General features: G+C 31.9%; 4 protein-coding genes across 7 annotated transcripts; 3 read left to right on the top strand and 1 right to left on the bottom strand.

Moving 5' to 3' along the window:
- Nucleotides 1-3015: 3015 nt before the first annotated feature.
- LOC124926882 (uncharacterized membrane protein YuiD) lies at nt 3016-4641 on the top strand. Its single transcript, XM_047467199.1, has 5 exons — nt 3016-3245; nt 3309-3452; nt 3521-3558; nt 3701-3767; nt 4149-4641. Exons 1-5 carry the CDS (start codon nt 3024-3026, stop codon nt 4491-4493), a joined length of 816 nt encoding a protein of 271 aa, XP_047323155.1. The 5' UTR covers nt 3016-3023; the 3' UTR covers nt 4494-4641.
- Nucleotides 4642-5353: 712 nt separating this feature from the next.
- LOC124925638 (metacaspase-4-like) lies at nt 5354-7297 on the top strand. 2 transcript variants are annotated; one of them, XM_047465701.1, is made up of 3 exons: nt 5354-5755; nt 6186-7155; nt 7246-7297. In XM_047465701.1, exons 1-2 carry the CDS (start codon nt 5410-5412, stop codon nt 7118-7120), a joined length of 1281 nt encoding a protein of 426 aa, XP_047321657.1. In that variant the 5' UTR covers nt 5354-5409; the 3' UTR covers nt 7121-7155; nt 7246-7297. The 2 variants fall into 2 exon arrangements, with proteins under 2 accessions (XP_047321657.1, XP_047321656.1); XM_047465700.1 differs by having other exon boundaries at nt 6186-7267.
- A 1421-nt stretch (nt 7298-8718) lies between these two features.
- LOC124925987 lies at nt 8719-9865 on the top strand. The gene has a single exon (XM_047466138.1). The coding sequence runs from the start codon at nt 8770-8772 to the stop codon at nt 9658-9660; it is 891 nt and encodes a 296-aa protein (XP_047322094.1). The 5' UTR covers nt 8719-8769; the 3' UTR covers nt 9661-9865.
- A 2714-nt stretch (nt 9866-12579) lies between these two features.
- On the bottom strand, nt 12580-14405 carry LOC124925649 (myb family transcription factor IPN2-like). 3 transcript variants are annotated; one of them, XM_047465715.1, is made up of 6 exons: nt 14121-14405; nt 13954-14030; nt 13802-13859; nt 13652-13721; nt 13467-13509; nt 12580-13380 (listed from the first exon to the last, which is right to left on the bottom strand). In XM_047465715.1, the coding sequence occupies exons 1-6, from the start codon at nt 14296-14298 to the stop codon at nt 12727-12729; spliced, it is 1080 nt and encodes a 359-aa protein (XP_047321671.1). In that variant the 5' UTR covers nt 14299-14405; the 3' UTR covers nt 12580-12726. The 3 variants fall into 3 exon arrangements, with proteins under 3 accessions (XP_047321671.1, XP_047321669.1, XP_047321670.1); XM_047465713.1 differs by having other exon boundaries at nt 13467-13539; nt 14121-14404; XM_047465714.1 differs by having other exon boundaries at nt 13467-13536; nt 14121-14403.
- Between the last annotated feature and the right edge of the window lie 6796 nt (nt 14406-21201).

Genomic DNA, 21201 nt, shown 5'->3' with positions numbered 1-21201 from the left:
TGGGGGCTAAGTTCGTCGTGAAGACCGACAATGTGGCAACAAGCTATTTCCTCACTCAAAAGAAGTTGACTCCAAAACAAGCAAGGTGGCAAGCTTTCCTCGCAGAGTTCGACTTCATTATGGAGTATAAACCGGGAAAAGCCAACTTGGTAGCAGACGCCCTGAGTAGGAAGGCAGAGTTAGCCGCCATCACAAGTGCTAATTTTCCTTTGGTAGATCAAATCAAGGAAGGAATTGAGCACGACCCACAAGCCAAGAGTTTGAAAGAATTGACAGAGAAAGGGAAGACTCGCCAATTTTGGATAAGAGATGGAATACTCATTACAAAAGGAGATAGAATCTATGTACCAAGGTGGGAAGGATTAAGGAAAGCCATTCTAAAGGAGTGTCACGACTCAAGATGGGCTGGACATCCAGGAACACATCGTACATTGGCGCTAGTAGAACGTGGGTATTATTGGCCTCAGATGAGAGACGACATTGAAGTCTATGTTAAAACGTGTCTTGTATGTCAACAAGATAAGGTGGATCAACACAAGACTGCGGGATTGCTAGAGCCATTGCCAACCCCGGAGAGACCTTGGGAAAGCATTTCCATGGACTTCATCACTTGCCTACCCAAGTCTGATGGGTGTAGCAACATAATGGTTGTGGTGGATCGATTTAGCAAGTACGGAGTGTTCATCCCCATGACGACAAAGTTCACGGCTGAAGATGCAGCTCGATCATTTTTCAAGTATGTGATGAAATATTGGGGCATTCCAAAATCCATTGTGAGCGACCGAGATACTCGCTTCACTGGAAGATTTTGGATGGAGTTGTTCAAGCTTATGGGATCCGAACTCAACTTCTCAACTAGCTTTCACCCGCAAACCGACGGACAAACAGAAAGGGTGAACGCCTTACTTGAGTTGTTCTTAAGGCACTACGTCAGTGCCAACCAAAAAGACTGGACAAAGTTGCTTGACATAGCCCAATTTTCATACAATCTGCAAAAAAGTGAATCAATAGGGGGAAGCCCCTTTGAGATAGCTACAGGTCAACAACCTTTAACTCCACACACTTTGGCGATGGGATACAAAGGCCCAAGTCCTACGGCCTTTAAGTTCGCCAAAGGATGGCATGAGGAAGCTGACATAGTACGAGCCCACCTCGCCAAGGCCGCCAAAAAAATGAAGAAATGGGCGGACAAGAAGAGAAGGCACTTGGAGTTCGAAGAAGGAGACCAAGTGATGGTAAAACTCCTCCTCCACCAAGGGAGACGCTTTTCGCAAGTTCACAAGGGACTGGTGAGGCGGTATGAAGGCCCTTTCATCGTGGAGAAACGGATTGGAAAGCTGGCCTATCGCTTAAAATTACCGACGCATCTGGAAATGCACCCCGTATTCCACGTAAGTTTACTAAAACCTTATCATGAAGATAAAGAAGATCCAAGTAGAGGTGAATCAAAACGAGCTCCCACGTCAATCACTACCGTACCCGAAAAAGAAGCCGAAGAGATATTGGCACATCGGGTCATACCGAGGAGGGGTACCCACCCAAGTTATGTCGAATACTTTGTGAAGTGGAAGGGACTACCGGAAAGTGAAGCCAGTTGGCAACACGAATTAGTACTATGGAACTTCAAAGACGTCATTCATAGCTATAAAGAGGACGCGACGAGGACGTCGCCAGATTGAGTGAGGGAGAATGTCATGGATTCCTTGACCAGCTAACCCAAGAGGCTTAATCACCCATGAAGGCTCAACCCAAAGAACATTCTAGAAAGCTAGAATGCCTTGTGAGTCATTTAATGTAGTGGTGGTTATTAGGGTGGTAGTTGGATAGTAACTCATTATTGTGGTGGTTGGCTAGCACACCATTAATGAGGTAGTTGGGTAATTAATGTAGTAGTTGAGATTAACACTATAAATACCTTTGAGGTATCCCTTTGTAAAGTATAAAGTATTTTATCAATATAATTACTTTCTTTCTCTAAAAGTTCTTGTGTTTATTCAAGTGTTACATTGAGAAAGGTTGACTAGTTATTGATCTTACGAAGATAATAACTAGTGCCGCACGGTTCGTTGGAGAAAATACCAAGCCCGTGACACTAGGCATGGAATGTAGAAGCATTTCCAATTTTCTTTCCATGATCATATCTATTAACAGTCAACTCTTTACTTATTATTTAAACTATATGTAAATTTACAAATTAATTTAACTGTTTATTAATATTTTTTATTCTTAAAATTAATTTTCCAGTAAGAACTTCCTAAAAATATTCCAAACCAAACCAAATAATATATTAATTATTGATTTATTGATAGTCTTAATTTATAATTCTTTTTTTATAATTAAATAAAAATAATAATGATTTGATCAGTTAATTGGGACAGAATATTCTCTATTTTGTAAATATTAATAAACACTTAATTATATAATATTATCAATATATTTATTTTTATAATTTTTAAAAAAATTTAATATTTTTTTATAATAATATAAATTTTTAATATATTATATTATATATATATATACTATATAAAAACATTGGAATTCCCGAAAACACATAGATATAAAGTAAAAAATCTCCCCTCCTTATCTTCGTACTTCTGTTGTCGTACCTCCACTTCATTCACAACTTTATTTAAAATATTTTAATAATAAAAACCTAACCAAGTTAAAATATAAATTGATGAGATGGTTTAGAGATGTTTCCATAAAATAAAATGCAGTGACATTTTATATATATATATATATATATTTTATTAAATTATCTTTGTTTCGCAACCGGATGCTACGTGAAAAATTGACAATGCCTTTATAATGGCTCGCATCCGCATGCCATTCAATTTTTTAAATAAAAGCATTTTTCAGGCAAATTTTCCGTTAGGAACTATGTATTTGTTATCCTATTTTATAATTTAAATAATTATTTTAAAAAATAATTTGTATATGGTGAATTATAAAAAAATATTTATAATAAAAATAAAAAAAATTCTAGCGGCAGACAAATTATATCTATTTTGAACCGAAAGATTATGAAGAGAAGAGACCGAGATATGTCGTGGTCGTCGCCGCTCCATTTTTCAAGCTTTTCTTGTTCTTCACTCTCCTCCTCCTCCTATATCTGTAGATTAGGTTCTCGCAATCCAGTCGGGACTGAACTCAACTGTAGAACTGTTGTCAATTCTGGTTATTCTTCAAGAATCGTCTGCTCCAACAGCGGCATCAATGAAATAGTTGAAATCTCACACAACAAGGTAGGTCAAAAACAAAACATGACGAGGAAATTTGATTCGTATATTGATTTGTATTTACTACAGGTCTTGATTGCAGCTAGTATCTCCGCCGTCATTGGACAGATGTTGAAGCCTTTCGCTTCGTCAATTCTATACGGAAAAAAGAGAAGCAAATTCGATCTGAAAACTGTGTTTCAATCTGGAGGATTTCCTTCTACACATTCTTCGGTATGCGATTCATTTGGCGCCTTAACTTTCTGCAATGTTGATGATTTTCAATAAATTAATGCTGACAGGCAGTCGTGGCCACTGCAACCTCCATCGGCCTTGAAAGGTTTGTCACAATAAAACTAATTTAAATCATCCAAACTTTAAGATTATGAAACAATTCCTGGACAGTAATTGTATGTTTTGTATTAATTATTTGTAAGAAATGAATCTCACTCATATATATATATATATATTGATTCCTGCAGGGGTTTCTCAGATTCCATATTTGGTTTAGCTGTTGTCTATGCTTGCCTTATTATGTATGATGCCCAGGTATTGTTATTGTCTTTTTCAGTCATCCTGCTGTGCTCTATTTATTCATTGTAATTAGGTTTAGTCACCTCTGCACATGAATATGGTTCATTCACTATATGTACTCATGGGCTACATTATTCAAAAAAAGAAAAGATATAGGGTTTTGATTGAAAGTGAAAGACTGGAATTTTATTGAATGGGTTAATGTATTGTTCAAGGCTTATTATACCCAGTAATTGTATTTGGAAAGAATTTGGAAAGCACCTTGAATGTATGAATGAATAAACCATGGTCTAGAAAGAAACATAAACTTTCTACAATTTTGGAAGATCTGTTTGGTTTCTTAGACTAGGGGGGTTGGGGCGAGTCTTATTCCTAAACATTTCTATAATTTTATAGGGAGTAAGGAGGGAAGTAGGGAAACATGCAAAAGTACTAAACAAGCTTATAAAAGAGAAGAGGCGATTCGATGATTGGGACTTGAGATTGAGCCCAAACGATAGGTTTGGAGAAGTAACCAGTTGCAGCAGCAGAGTATCAACAAAATTGAAGAAGGGAATCGTCGGTGAAGAAGGAGCTTCTTCGGCTGGTGATGGTGAGGAGAAAATGGTGGTAGAGGAATGTGAACAGAAAAGTGATCATGAAGGTATGTTAATGAAGGAATCAGTTGGGCACACTGAGATTGAGGTTATGGCTGGTGCTCTTCTTGGGCTTCTGGTAACCTTCACTCTTTATGCTTTTTAACATGATCATTCTCATTTTTTTATTTTATTTATCAAATTAGACAGGAAGATATCATATTAATTTGTCCATAACCATTGTCAAATTTACAAGGAATTTCATTGGACTTGTTTGCATATGTACTTGAATGACAAACTGTAAATTTTATGCACACAACTGGAGCCCGAAATAGAGTTAAGGAGACTTGAACTTCATGTAAAATAAAAATTCACTTAAAGATAATTGAATCCAGGATAAAGAAGACGAAAATTATCTTAAAAATCACTGAAAAAATAACAAAGTTGTTACTATTTTTAAAATATTGCAATATATAAAAAATTTGTAGGTAATATTTTATTTTACTGAGCTTACTAACAAAGTTCAGTTGCGTGCTATGGGAAACTAATAAATTTTTGTTTATTTAATTTCTGTTTTTTCAAATGACATATTTAATAGAAGAGAAAATATTTTAAATAAACTTATTCACATAAAATTATTGATTTAAAAATAATGTAGGAACCCAAAGCCACAAAATTACAAGTCTTTAAGCAATACTTGTACTGTATTTTATCCGTTGCCGACAGTGCTTGGCAGGAAAAAGGGATTTAAATGCTAATTTATTAAATAAATTAGTTGGCCATATGAATTAATCCGTTTTTAAGGACCCATTTGTTAATTATTAAAGTCATAAGAAGAGTAATTTGAACGTTTAGTAGATTATAAAATGATAATCAAACTAGTCTGAAGTAGTGGGAATGAATAAAATAAATTAATTATAATTAAATTAGTTTATGGATAAGTCGTGTATGTATCGTGTATGTGTCCAATAATAATAATAATATTCATCGCTTTTATTATGAGGGGGGATTATAATATAGATCGACCAGGAAGAACAAAGAAGAGAAACTGACCATTGAGAGAAAGAGAGAGAAAGTTAGAAATGGGGAAGAAAGCAGTTTTGGTTGGATGCAATTACCCGGGAACGAAGGCTGAGCTGAAAGGTTGTATTAACGATGTCAAACGCATGCACAGATCTCTCGTCAATCGCTTTGGCTTCTCTGAAGATGATATTACTGTTCTTATCGACACTGACGATTCCTATTCCCAGCCCACTGGCCGCAACATTCGTCAATCCCTCGCCGATCTCATCCGATCGGCACAACCTGGCGATTTCCTCTTTTTTCACTACAGCGGTCATGGAACTCGCCTTCCTGCCGAGACTGGAGAAGATGACGATACCGGCTATGATGAATGCATCGTTCCCTGCGACATGAATCTCATCACCGGTATTTTCTCTCTGTTGATCTGATCTGATCTATCTATATCTATATATATATTAGGATTGGTATTATCATCAACTGGAGTGATTGGATTTGTTATATATAGATCATAATTGAATTGCGGAATTCTCATTTGTCTTTGATGAGTTCTTATATTTACGGTTAATTTACTTAGTCCGATCTACTATTTCTTACATTAGGATTGGATTTGTTATAGATCGTAATTGAATTGCGGAATTCTCATTTGTCTCTTGATGAATTCTTTTACTTACGGTTAATCTACTTAGTCCGATCTACTATTTCTTACATTAGGATTGGTATTATTATCAACGGAGTGATTGGATTTGTTATAGATCGTATAATTGAATTGCGGAATTCTCATCTGTCTTGATGAGTTCGTTCTTATATATTGAATGATTCGTGCGTGTTCTTACAGATGATGACTTCAGAGAGTTTGTAGACAAAGTGCCAGAAGGTTGTTACATTACAATCATATCAGATTCATGTCACAGTGGTGGTCTTATAGATGAAGCCAAGGAGCAAATTGGTGAGAGTACCAGCAAGAAAGATGATCAGACCGAACGTGAAGTTGAAGAGTCATCAAGCGGTTTTGGTTTCCGTAGCTTCTTGCATCAAAAGGTTGAAGATGCGATTGAGTCACGTGGATTTCACGTCCCTTCTGCACTTAGCCACGACCGTGGGCATAACCGCGGGGGAGAAGAGATTAACAACAAAGGAATCGAATCGGGATATGAAGAAGACTGGGAATACGTTAACAGCAAATCATTGCCTCTTTCGACTTTGATCGAGATGCTGAAGCAGAAGACAGGAAAAGATGATATAGATGTTGGGAAATTGAGGCCGACGCTTTTCGACGTATTTGGAGAAGACGCTAGTCCTAAGGTGAAGAAGTTCATGAAAGTGATAATGGAGAAACTTCAAGGTGGAGGTGAAGGAGGTGAAAGTGGTGGGTTTATGGGTCTTGTTGGTGGTTTGGCTCAGGAATTCCTGAAACAGAAACTTGACGATAACGATGAGAGTTATGCGAAGCCGGCTATGGACACTCATGTTGGGAGTAAACAAGAGGTTTATGCAGGTGCAACGAAAAGGTCGTTTCCTGATAATGGCATATTGATTAGTGGCTGCCAGACTGATCAAACTTCTGCAGATGCTAGCCCGTCTGGAAATGCTAGTGAAGCTTATGGGGCTTTAAGTAATGCGATTCAGACCATTTTAGCCGAGACAGATGGCCCGGTTTCTAACCGAGAACTTGTCTTGAAGGCAAGGACTATATTGAAGAAACAAGGTTTCACTCAGCGTCCTGGTCTGTATTGTTGCGATGATCACGCTGAAGCTCCTTTCGTTTGCTGATTGATAATCATATATTTTTCTGCCCCAATAATAAGGTGTGATGTTCTTTCTTTTTGTCTTGTAATTTGAACTTTTGGTTTTGTTTCTTCTGTTTTCATTTCAAATAATATTATCCTTTATAATAGGAATGGCATTCTCTTTGTGTGATGCAATTAAGATCTTGCTCCTTTCTTGTAATTTGGTCATGTTCATTCATTCATGCAAACTTTAAGACGTTATTAATGAGAATTCAGTGCATGGTGGAGCAAGTTTTCCTCTCTTCTTCATCCATACTATCGAAGAGTAGAAAAACGAAACCAAATGGTGGAGCAACATTCTGTCACGTGTATGTAGTTGGTATATTAGTTAATATTTTAGTCTATTGTTGCTTAGAATCATTGTATAAATATATATAAGACAATGCAATCAAATGAGGATATGAATAGTTATTATAAGTAACAATTGATTCTTATCCTCATTCTTAACTATTATCCTTTGTAATATCTTCTTATAACACTCAAAAGTATTGTGTTCTTCATCTATTGCGAGTTGGGATAGTGACAACGATATGAGAGTTGCTCTGATTGTGGTGTGCAAAATTGGTAAAAATCTTCTTTCCCTCCTTCAATTCCTTCCTGCAAGATCCGTCAAGAATAGTTCTTGAAGAACAGAACTAGGACAAAAGATCTTGTCAAGACTTGATGAAATATTAGTCACAATCAAGCTATGTTATGGATGGATATTATGTCTTGATAATATGCTGAAATTGTCAAGAAAGGTGAGGAAATTAAAGACAGGGGAAGATGCAAGAGTTTGTACTCACTTGGTTCGAATCTTAAAGAATCAAAAATTATGGTGAAGTTAAGACAAGACATTCATGTGGTTGAAGAAGCACCTGATGAGGCAACTATTATTCCTGAAACAGAATTTGGGTCATGCATAACATTTGTTCAAGTTGATTCAAAAGGTTTAAATCTTGACAACATTATTCATTCTTGTTTGGTTGGTAATTGACCCTTTTTGGAATAGAGAAACATATATGGATTCCCGCACAATCGTTTGTCCTTGATGAAGACGATTTAATCAACGAGATTCTCGATTAATTATTCTGTTACATTTATACTACTATTTTAACCTAATATTACTAACAATCTAATCCTTCAATGAAAATGTTCATGATTTTCTTAGAAAAAAAGGTCAATGCAACAAATTACAATAAAATTTCAGTTTTCATTTAGACAAATAGGTTTTGTACAGGCACATTTGGAGTCTAGATGCTAGGTCAAATCACATTTGTTTGTTTATGGAATACTTCAAAATTATAGATTTGGGTATCATTAATTATGAAGTTTTGAGCTTAAAACTTGTTAAAGGAACTTTAGATTATTATTATTATTATTATTAATGTATCATTTGAGTCATTTGAAACTATTAACTTATTCTTTAAATAGAAGCCTTCCATTATGCATGTGTTCCTTGTTCGATACAATTTGATCCAATAGAGAAAGAAATTAACTAGCTAGCTTGATTTGAACATTTTTTTTTTCAAGAATCCTATTTTTTCCCCAACTCCTATATAAATACCACAATCCTCATGTTGTAAGATACACAAGATCAAAAGGGATAACAATAAACAAACCTCATCAACTTTGTCTCTTAAGAATACCAACATGGGAAGTTTGATTGGTCATGTTTTACCTGGCCTTGGTTTCTTCCTCATTGGGATATGGCAATTGATAAACCATGTCAAGCTCCATGCCCGCAACCCGAACTCATATTCCGCGGTTCCATTCTTCCCGATCAAGAAATCAAGGTACGGTGAACTCTACTTCATGATGCTAGGTAGCACGATGTCCATTCTCATGGAACTCTTCGTCGGTCCTGTGAAACACCAACCGTTCGATACGGATGGGACAATCCCAACCACTCATCTCCACAACTTCGAGCACGCTTCCATCTCCTTGACCATATTCACTTACGCAGCTTTCGCAGTGATCTTGGATCGTATCGGACGTCCCAGTTCCAAATACGCCATGACTCTCGCGTTGGGAGTCGTGGCCTTTTGGACCGAGTACATCCTCTTTCACCTCCACTCGACAGATCACATGGGGTTGGAGGGTCATTATCATTGGTTCCTTCAGATTCTCATTCTCGTTTCGTTGGTTACAACTATCCTTGGTATTCCATACCGTAAGAGTTTCTTAATCAGCTTTGTTAGGTCTTTTAGCATAGCTTTTCAGGGAGTATGGTACAATGTCATGGGAATCATGCTTTGGACAAAGGCGTTAATGCCCAAAGGATGTTTCATGCATTTGGAGGAAGCCCATTATGTGGTGAGGTGTAGTACGAATGAAGCACTCGAAAGGGCTAAAGCATTAACCACACTTGAGTTTTGTTGGTACTTGATTGTTTGTGTTGTCCTTATTATGTGTTTGTACTTGTACATTATCAAAGTCTATCCCGAGAAAAATGGGTACGAGGCGATGGCAAACTTCGACGATCTTGAGGAGAAAGAAGGCGACCACGATGTTGAGACTCCAAAGCTTAGTATAACAAATTAATGTGGATTCGTTAAGGAATTGAAGGAGTAATTGTGAGTTATATATAATTATTCTCTTTTAAGAACTAAGCCCACATTATGAATCTGACCTAGTTTATGTGGGTTTGTGTCTTATATATATTATTGATTTGTCAGTTTGATGCATTGTAACTTTCTATTGTACTATGTTTGTCAATATATATATAAGTCATGATGTTTTAACCTTACTCAATATTTTACTTTCCTTTAATAATTAAGCTAGCTAATCAATCCAAATGTTTATTTTTCAATTCACATTAACAATGTCTTCACATAAGTAACCCTTTAAGGATTATCCCATTTGCTTATGTTCTTTTGATAGGCTTTGCTTATTTCTTGAATAGAAGTAATTTATTTTGATTTAATCTACTTATTTATTCTTGAAGTAGGTAAAGAAAAGTGTAATTATTATTTTATTTACTTGGGTAACTGGGTTTTATTGTAGAGGCCCAAGCCCAAGTGACATGGGGTTAAGATTTTTATTCAATTGCATTTGGAGTGGAGAAAGTGCTCGTTTTAATAACCCAATGTTTAAAAAAATATATAACAAATTTGTTTCTCTATATAACACAATAACAATGGTTGATTTTTTAAATTCAAGATAAATATATATATATATATATATATTAAATAAATTTATACAATTGGTTCAAAGTTATATATTTTTCATGGAGAATTTTAGTTTTATAAATTGTTATATAATTTGATATTTAGATTATAAAATTTTTTAGCTTTGTTAAGTTTCAAAATAATATTTTATCACCCATATATTCTTTCCAATCAGAATAACTCAATTTAGCAGTAACTAGTTTTCATATTCTCACTATTTTTACACACAAAAAAAATCATAAAATTTAAATATAAAAATAAAAATAAAAATAATATAAGTTGAATTAATTTCAAATAACTCTCCTAATCAACATTTTCAAATAACTCCATATCAAACAAGCCCAAAATGCTGATAAATTGATTATAGATAGTAAAGCTTAAAATGAATTGAATTTAAGAAATATGTAATTGAAAAAGAAGAAAAAGAAAAAGAGCGCACATTAAGGATTACGTCAGCTTGGGAAAGAAGAGGATTTTGATACGCAAATTAAGGACGAAACAGAATCCGATGTACGTGTGTGTCGTCTATCCGATGTGGGGATCGCCTTTGCTTTGGGACTCGTGTCTGCTTCATTTTCTCTTTTTTATTTTTATTTTTATTTAAATCACATATTATTCCCAATACTTAGGGGGGGGGGGGGGAGATATTTAATTACTTATAAGATTGTTGTTGATGTTGGTAAGGGTAAGTAACTTCAAGGCCTTGTTTGATCTAGTAGTGATTATTAGGGTTTTTTTTAGATTTTATTTAAAAACATACTCAATCATCACTCTAACAATCACTTCATTCATTTAATCACTTTTTATCAATTAACTATCAAAATTATTCTTTAATTAATAATTAATATTTAAAATAGAAAAAGAAAATGTTATAAAACCCCCAAAAAAAAATAAAATATCAAACTAGCTCTAACAATGAGTTATTTATGGTATTGTCCTATCCTATTTAAGAGATAGTTTGATATGATTTTTTTTTTATCAATTTTCTATTTATCACATCAATTTCATTATATGCCTTTGGGCAGGATAGCAAAACTGAAAATCATTAAGGAGAAAGTGGATCTCCTAAACAAAGATTTGATCCCTTCTTGTTTGATCAAACCATCAAATTACTCTTTTTATTAATTAAAATATTTTTATTTTATTTTTATAAAATTCAAAATTTAAATATAAAAAATCATTATAATAATTTAACAAATTCAAATTCAAATAAACATCTATTCTTATCAAACAAAACTTTTTGAAATTTTATCTAAAATAAAACCTCTCAAATAACCAATATAGAACAAACCCTAATATATAGGAATGAATTCAGAAACTTAATCTAGATTGTCCGCTAAATGTTTATTTGGCGGTTAGAAAATCTATTTGACTGAAAAAAAAAGTGATATATATTGGTGCATGAATAAGATTGAGATGATGATGATGAATTTGGGTAGCTTTTTGAAGAAGAATAGAATAGAACCATGCAATGCAATATATGCAACTTTTTTTGCTGCTGGTCCGTGCTTTCTTTAAAGATGGAAGCTTCCTCGATATCTGTAATATTTATGCGTGGGAGTGAGTGCCCGTTCTATATATATATAATATTCCCTCTTCTTTTTAATTTACTATACTATACTAAACTAAACTCTCTCTCTGCTTTTCTCATCTCATCCTCTCTCTCTCCTCTTCTTGGTTTTGCCCAAGATTGGATCCATTTTTGGCTGTCTTTTCTTCATGTGACCAAAAAGATTTGGGGAAGCTAGGTCTCTGTCTATCTTACTGTCTCTATCTCTCTCCCTATCTCTATACAAAAAGAGATTAATTTGTTTATATTATATGCCAAATCATGGGAATTAACTAATTAGCTTGATTAATGCTACGTGGGCATATTTCAAAACAAATCATAAGTGTTACAACAGTTTACCCATGCAATGATTGGTATAACTTATAAAACACAATTGGGATTAACATTAGTGTTCTTATTGAAAACCTAAAACAAACAAACTTATAGCTAGGGCTGTTCTTGTCCCTCAAACCATTAGTTATAAAGTAATGTTTATGTTTTTTAAAACCAAACACAAATAAAAGTGAGTAAATTAAAGCACTGTTATATCATTTATATTCATCTAATTAATTAAAGTTCATAAAGCAAAAATTTGGAATTTACATCTTGACTAAGCAACCATATATATAACATCTATATAGCTACCTACCTATGATTCTTAGACACATGCATGAGATCATAAAGAGACTGCATGCTTTGCCATTCTCTCCTTTTTCTCAATTTAATTATAATGTGTGACGAAAATGGAAAAGATTTTTAATCTAACTGGTAATTAATTAAGAACAATGCAATGTATAAAAACTGAGTTATTATGAAATTAAGTAACAATTCATGTTCATACAGTAGTTTAATTAATGTTAACAAAAGATCGATGTAATTATATATATATAATCACCCGAAAGGAGAGCTTCTTCCATGTGAAATAATTGTTCTTCTTGCTGGGGAATGTCGTAGGTCTAGCTTATTTGTTGACGAATCAAACTTCTTTTGATCTCCCATGGAGTCGTCGGAGAGCATCGGTTTGGTGTCAAACATCTCCGTCATGTGGTGGTGATGGTTCGAATTCTCCGTCTCGATCTTGAAATGATCATCTTGAGTCGATACTGCCGACCCTAGGTCTTGTAGACCGCGAATTTCGTCTGGCCACATTAAGGGGCTTTTCCCGTTGTTATTGTTGTTGCTATAAGGGTTTGGTCTCTTCTTACCAAGTGATATGAAACCGCCGTCTAAGTTGTTTGTTTGGACCATGAATCCATCGAGGTGGGCCGGTCTTTCCATGTGGTTCTGATGATGAAGCTCGAGTTGTTGTTGTTGATGATGGTTTTGATCGTTGTTACCTCCTCCGTAAATGTTTAGGTCTTGAATCAAGGGAAAATTTGTTTGGGGACCGAAATCTTGATCCGCCACAACTACTCCTTTATAGTTCATGTTTCCGGCGGCGGCCGCCGCCATGTTCTCTCCGGCTAATGTCTGACAAGCTTTCTCGAGGATGGTTTGCATGTATTTTCCTTGAGCCTCAATTCTCAGCTGAAGGTGTCTCTGCACCTATTATTTAATAAAAAAAACAATTTCATTGAAAAGAAAAATTAGGGCAAAATGATGAATATTTAGAATTAACTCATCTTGCTTACATCTAGTTGTTCATGCAATCTTCTCTGCACCTCCATTTGCATCCTGATTGCATCAGTGATGTGAACATTACTGCTATGAATTAATATTATCACCATCATAAGAAAGAATTACACCAAATTAAAGAAAACAAAATCATCAAAACCCTAAAATATTTATAAATTAAAACCTAAAAGAGGGTGCATACTCATTCATGCTACGTCCTATTAATCCCGAGGAAGAAGCTGAATTTCGTTGATGGAGTTCTAAAGCTGAAGCTGCATATAAAACTATTGTTAATTGAGTTATAGATTATCAATTTAATAATGATTTTAGACTGAAAATTAATCAAACTAACCGTCTTTCATGGAGTGATCACTGAATTCCTTATGAGGCTGTTTTCCAAGCCTGAATTTCTACAAATAAAAATTTGGGGAAATTGATAATCAACAAATAAGAAGGAAGGAAAGAAGAAAATATTCGATACTTAATTAGATATATGTGAAGTACCTGAAGATGGCTCTTGAGGTGATAAAGAGTAAGACCTTTCACTCCCATGACTCTCATGATTGTCTTGGGGGTGGCCTCTATAGAAGAAGAATTCGATTAGTTTACATGTTTCAGAAAGAAGATTATTATTGATTGAAAGTTGAAACGGAGAAGAAGGGTTTGATTACTGTCGGGTCCTCCGAGCTGAGAAACTGCATCTACAAAGCGTTCGTGGAGTTCGGCGGTCCAGCGAAGTCGGGGTTTGGGATCGGTGGTGAGGACTAAGCCAGAGTCGCCTTGAACAGTACACATGGCTCTTTCATGTGAACTCGAATTCATACTCGCCGGCTTCTTTGCATGGAACATTCTCTTTTCTCTCTCCTTCTCCTCTGTGATGAATTTCAGATGAGAAAGAAAGAAAGAGAGAGAGAGAAAGAGAGATTCAAGAGAACAAATGCGGTGCAAATAAAGGAAGGGGGAAGAATTGGGTTCTCTTTTGAAGGAGGGAATTGCCCTTTCTTCTCTCAAATATACAAAAGAAAGAAGTCTGCGTTTTCGTCTTCTTTTTTTTTCTATTTTTATTTAAAGTGAAAAACATTTTTATTCACATGGAAAAACCATATCGTACAATTTAAATTAACCGAACCAAATGTACTGTGATTACACTTCAAATGCGATCCATATCGCTATGAACTTAATTAATAGGAAAACAGTAATTGTAGTTAGAAATTTTTACGCTAAGTGAAATTAGAGGTGGTTTGATCTTTGGTTATTTGAGAGTATTTTTTTATGATTAATAGTCTGTGTTAATTTGTTTAATTACTACAACGTTAAATTTAATAAATATCAAAGTATAAGGGTATTTTATTATGTTAATTGATTTAATAACTTATTTGTGGTTAAAATGATAGTGATATCTTAGATAATGATTAAAATAAAATTAAAAAACATATCAAAAGAGCTCTTAATGTACATATTTCGATTTTTAGAAGACGAAACGTATCGTTTAAGTATTTGTTTGAGAAGATATGGAATTTTGTAATAAAGTTGAACATTTACTCTATAATTGATGTATAAGTTTAATTTCACACCCAATACATTTTTTATTTTGTAATGAGACATGCGATTTAATGCTCCATGATCAACTTGATCAAACATATATAAACAGAAGCTTGGTGTTATCTATGATGAAAGAAACCTAAACTATACAAAATTTAGTATCGTCGTAAGTTGATATATCAATATATGCAACCATTTTTACCGTAAAATTTATTGGTGTTATCTATGAATATATGCAACTTTTTTCTACACCTAAGTTACAAATTTTGTATTGATTTTTTTTTAATCCGTAATCTTTGATATCTTAATTTTTAGGAACCATTTTTTTCACTTGAATTACTATAGTTAATCTTGATTCTTCTTATTTATATGATTATATTATATGCTTGTAGAAAAAATTAATAGTAGAAAAACTCTTATATATACCTGCTCATACAAATTAGTAGTGGAAGTCATATTCAAACTAGTATAATTCAACTGTTCAATTAGCTAGCTAGCTAGCTAATTAATATTGCCAAATATTTATTTATTTAGTCTTCTTGACTAAGACAAAATAATAAAATACTAATTAAATAAATGAGATTTAGAATATGAATAAATTCTTTTACGAATTGAATATACAATAAATATATATAGAAAAAGAAGAAGAGTGTAGAAATCAATGAGCTTTTAGCAAAGCAAAGTTATTCTTCCACGTATATATATTATATGCATGGTTTATTTTTTCAAGCCTTTCAAATTAATATTCAACTAATTAAACAAATTATCACTAATCAGGGAGGAACACACAAACTATCTTTTTCTTTTATTATTTAAATGATTCGACTCGAATCCATAATTATAAGGACATGAGTTATTCTTTTGATTTTCTATAATTTGAATTCATCAATTGTATTGATAGACTAAAACCCATATATTAAATAAAACAAAAAAGCAAGATAGAGATATTTGTTTGTTTGTTATGAGGATGGATTTAATTTATAAAATGGGTTGCGCATGGGACAATGAGACAAGAAAGATTAAGATAGATGTCGGAAGTAGTAGCATTGGGAAGAGATCATTGGAGTTACTTTTTAGATTTTATGAAATGAAACCCCCCGCCATGATTTAACGTATAACTAGTTTAGAGAGCTTTTCATTTTTATGAAGAAGATGATAATGATGATGATGAATGATGATAATAACTTTTCATGGCAGTTGGTGGTGGGGGACTTCTTTTATTTATAATTAATATATATTCTCTCTCTTGGCCGGGATTCAAATTCAACTTCCATACATGATCTCCAGCTCTTTTGTGGAATACAAGATTGTCCCTACGTAAAATTATACTTATTTTGGGTTTCTATATTTTTGGAAAGCAAACCCCAAATTCTCTAAAAGATCAATCTACGTACGACTGACTCTATACTCTATCTCTGTTGTTGGAGCCAAATTCATTTGATTTTATTTCATGTCAGTTTGGCTTTTTCTATCATTTTCTTTACTTTTATAATATATTAATAACTTGATATATAGCTACAAAAATATAACACTATTCGATCATTTGCGTCACTTCTCTAGCTAGGTACTAATTAAACCAAAATATATAGACAATTGAAACAGTGAAATACAACTTGTGAGTTGTTGGATAAAAAATGAACAACTATTGTACTAACCCATTACCCATGCATCTAGTCGTGAACTTGTTCGTTGAGGGCCAAACAACTTTTTTTTGTTGGATAAAAAATTTAGGGTTTTTTTTTTTTTTTTTTTTTTTTTTTGTTGCTTGACGAGTTAATTACAGGAACGAATCTATGTTGGGACTCGGATGGGCTGAAGTCCACCAAAAAAAAATAATAATAAATTCGGTAGAAATATGACATTACCCTTAATTTCTTAAATTTTTTTAATATAATTCATTGTTTTTTTTATCTAATTATTAAAAAAATTGTAAAACTTTACTTTTATACATGTTTTTTTTTTCAAAATTTTCTAGTTATTATTTTAAGCTCCTACTAAATTTTTTTTCAAGCCCATCCCAATTCAAAATAATGGATTCCTCTCTGTTAGTCATGCAACTATAAGCATGTCCATGCATGTAATTATATATTCTTCGAATAGTTATGAATATGGATGAATAGTTATGAATATGGATGACTATATGGCACATCAGCAAAGAGTGCATTTAACATCTTTACCTTGTTATACTTTGGAAATTTTAATTTACTATCGTTCCGTTCGGTTGCGAGGAATTTCTGCGACATCGATTTTAGTATATTCTCTAAAAATAAAATAAAATCGAGAATATTTTTATATAATTTATATTGTAATATATTAAAATTTATATTATTATAAAAATAAACTTATTTTTTTTTATAAAATTTAAAGAATAATTAATGTGTTATATATAATTGTATTTATTAGTTGGGACAAAATTTGAGTTATATCTGAGTGTGGAACAAAAATATCAATGTCCGAAAAAAATAACTCTCATTTGCTATAAAGTTTAAGAACTTGTTCAGTTTGGGTTATTTTAATATCCCACACAAATCAAATATTATTTCATTCTCTATCTTATTCATTACATTATCAATTCATTAATCAAATATTAAAATACATTATATTTTAAATTATTATATTATATTTATTATATATATATATATAAATAACCATTTAAATCTTTTTACCAAAAAAAAAATATTATTTCTTCAAAATCACCGTCCATAATTCATATTTTTCTCTCTTAGTTTTTTAACTACCCTATACCTAATCAACCCAAGTCTTTCGTAAAATTTATGATAAACATAAATAAATTGACAGTTACACATAAATGTACATTAATTGATCATCTTCTTATAAAATAAAGTTTTCCTCTTGAATCGGTACAAGAAAATAAGGCAAACTTATTATGAAATAATTCTGAAGATCTATTGACTTGTATCAATATCTTTATCATCCAAAAGTGATTCATGTTTAACTATTTGTATAACTATCATTATTTGTATAACTATCATGTTAAATGTTAAGGGTTACACTTATGGATGGCAATTTGAAACCGCCCTGCGAAAACCAAATCGAATTGCCCTATTTAGGATGATTTTTCCCCAAAACTGAACGGGGATGGGGCGGGGATGGTATTTATGTCTCAAACACCATAAACATAATTAAATATATTAAATCACCAATATATTTTATTTATTTACTCTAATAAATTAGTAAGATTATTTCTTTATAATAATATAAAATTTTAATATATATTATATTAAAAATCTCGTTTATATAATTTTATTGTATAATTTTTATTTTTTTATTTTTTTTAAATTATTAATGGTGCCCGCGGTATTTTCCAAAACCGAAAAAAACCAAACAAGGCGGGGATGGTATTAAAAAAATCCCCAAAATTAAAACGGGGCGAAGATGGTAAATGCATTCCCCGCCTCGAACCGCCCCATTGTCATCCCTAGTCACAATCAATACAATATACATATACACATAATCGACAATAAATCATTCATGAATTATACACCTCAAGAAAGATATTATATATGTATCCAAGAAAAATGTTCTTAATTTATGATATTGAAATATTGAATCATTCAAATATGTTTTTATTTTAAATTTTTCAATACCAATATTTTATACAAAATATGAAATTATAATATAATAAATGTCATGTCAACAGTTGCAACCTATATATGCACACAATTCATAATATATCAATCAATACAAACCAAGAAATATATTATGTGTACCAAGAGAAATGTTTTTACTTTAATTATGATCTTGAATCATTCATACATATTCTATATTAATTTTCCAATATAGGAAACAATATTATTTCCACTTATGAAAATAATTAATTAGAATAAATAAATAAAAACAAATCAAGATAAAAAAAAAATCTAGCTCAGTGCAAAAAATGATGGAGCTATACTAGCCTATCTGAGAAAAAAAGAATAAATGCTTTCTTCTTTAAAAACCAATGAAAGATTCTCTTCTCAAAATTAAATAATATCCCATATACATAATTAGTTAATTATTACTCCATATACTTCACACTCTTCATAATTTCATCATGAAAATATGCAATCTTCAAACACCTCTAAATAATGATTAAAATATCCCACTATCATGAAATTTGAACATAATTTATAAATATATCTAAGAAAGATATTTAAGTGTTATCATCGCGTCTTTGGATCTTGTTCGGACTCAATTCATATCGATAAACTAAGAAACATGCATATTAGAAAACAACATTTTGGCTAGCTAGCTACTTCCATCAATCCATGCATATATATGATTAAATTAAATATGCATGTTGATGAGACAAAAGAGATTGTTAAGAACATGATTGAACAATCTTTGAATTAGGTTAATATTATTTAATTAGAATTAGTAAAAAGTGAAGGGTTAACTTTTAGTTAATTGTGGTGTTGAAGCCACTAACTATAAGTAAAATAGGTTTGAAGAAAAGAAAAGAAAATAAAATTAAAGGGGGAGAGGGAAGTGGGGGTTGGTTGGCTTAGATTTAAGGGCATGTTTGCTTAAATCTCAAGCATCTTTATATCCTTTAGGGAATTTATTCCCCCATGAGATGAATATATTCCTTCTTTGGGTGACTTTGTAGGACCCATCTCCTTTTCATTTCTACATTTTCACAGCTTTCTCACACACTTCTTCTTCACCCTTCTCACTTTCCTCCCTCCTGTCTCTTCTTCTTCATTTCTTAGGCCTTGTTTGGTTGGTATCACAATTAAACCTAGCTAGTTAAATTTGTTATTTAAACTTAACATAAAAAGTTAATTATACAACACAATACCAATACGTGACTCGTACCATAATTCAAAAACGTTTTTGAGTAAGAATCGAACTTAATATTAAGTTAATTAACAAAGAGTAATTGTAACTATATTATTTTGTTTTTTTAAGAAAATATCAGCGCCAACTTGGGTTCAAAATTGACAGCAAGAATCAGATTCCTTACTTAGGCCGGTTTCATGATCATCTCTTATATATTTTTCCGTTTTTATTTTATTTTATGAGCTTTTACTTGAATTTTTTAATCCACTAAAAAGGTTTAATCATTTAAGTCACGTTTGGGAGAAAGCATGAAACTACCTCATTTTTAATCTCTAGATAACTATCATGTTACATTTGAATTTTTTATTTCATGTTTTAAGGGTTTTTATTTAACAAGCTTATTAATTTGATATACATTAAAATACTGAATTCACATTTTTAACTTTACATTAAGATTAGTAAATAATTTTTTTTTGCTTTAAATAAATACCTATTAAAGTTCATAGTTGACTATCAGTCCTTGTAATAATTTTATTAATGTGAAACAAACTAATTATTAACTAGTATAGTGTCTATAAATAGTGGGAAGAAAATAATTTTTTTATAAATAAGATATATATTTGAATCATTTAATCTTTACACAATAAAATTTATCTATATATAAATAAGAATCATTGTCAGACTCAATTGGGCCTCTTCTATGGAGTTGTTACTTCATTGGGCTTATATACTTCTGGTCTCAAATTACACTATTTGTTTACTCATTAAGGCCCAAATAGATCATTAAACTAAAGCCCAGTAATAATATATTTCTTGACCTTGCCCTACAATGAATGCTCCAGTAATGATTGTAAAAATAATTTTTATTTTTATAAATTATGACAAAATAAAAAATAAAATTGATGAATAGGTATAATGTTTATTCTTCATATTTAAATAAGTTTTAAATATTCCTATGATTTTTTAAATTGTTATTTTATATTTGTTTTTGGTGTGAAATTATTCATATATTATTTATTTTTGTTAAAAATAGTTATATTTTTTAGGTAGTACAAAATTAAAAATTTAATTTCAAGGATGAACCATTCTTATTTTAGTGTCAAAATGTAATTTTTTTTTTATTAATTTAAAACTATCGAATTCTTAAAGTTCAACTAGATTGTATTTTGATTAAAACTTATTTTAACTAATAAACTTATTTCGTGTTAAATCAAATTATATTTATTCTCACTTTCAATTCATTTTTATAAGGGAATAACCATCATTTTGTGTAAGTCTGGTGTCGATTTAAACATATTAAGAGTTTGTATTACGATATCATATTTTATATTTCGTAATTTCTATCGTATTATTTACATTTAAAATATATAACTATCGAATATCTTCTCCTCTTCAACATTAATATTCTTTATTATTAAAAATTGTTTG

Source organism: Impatiens glandulifera, chromosome 2 (assembly GCF_907164915.1).
Source record: "Impatiens glandulifera chromosome 2, dImpGla2.1, whole genome shotgun sequence".
Taxonomy (NCBI): Eukaryota; Viridiplantae; Streptophyta; class Magnoliopsida; order Ericales; family Balsaminaceae; genus Impatiens; species Impatiens glandulifera.
Note: the sequence above shows the minus strand (reverse complement) of the source record. Positions and strands in the feature narration are given on the sequence as shown.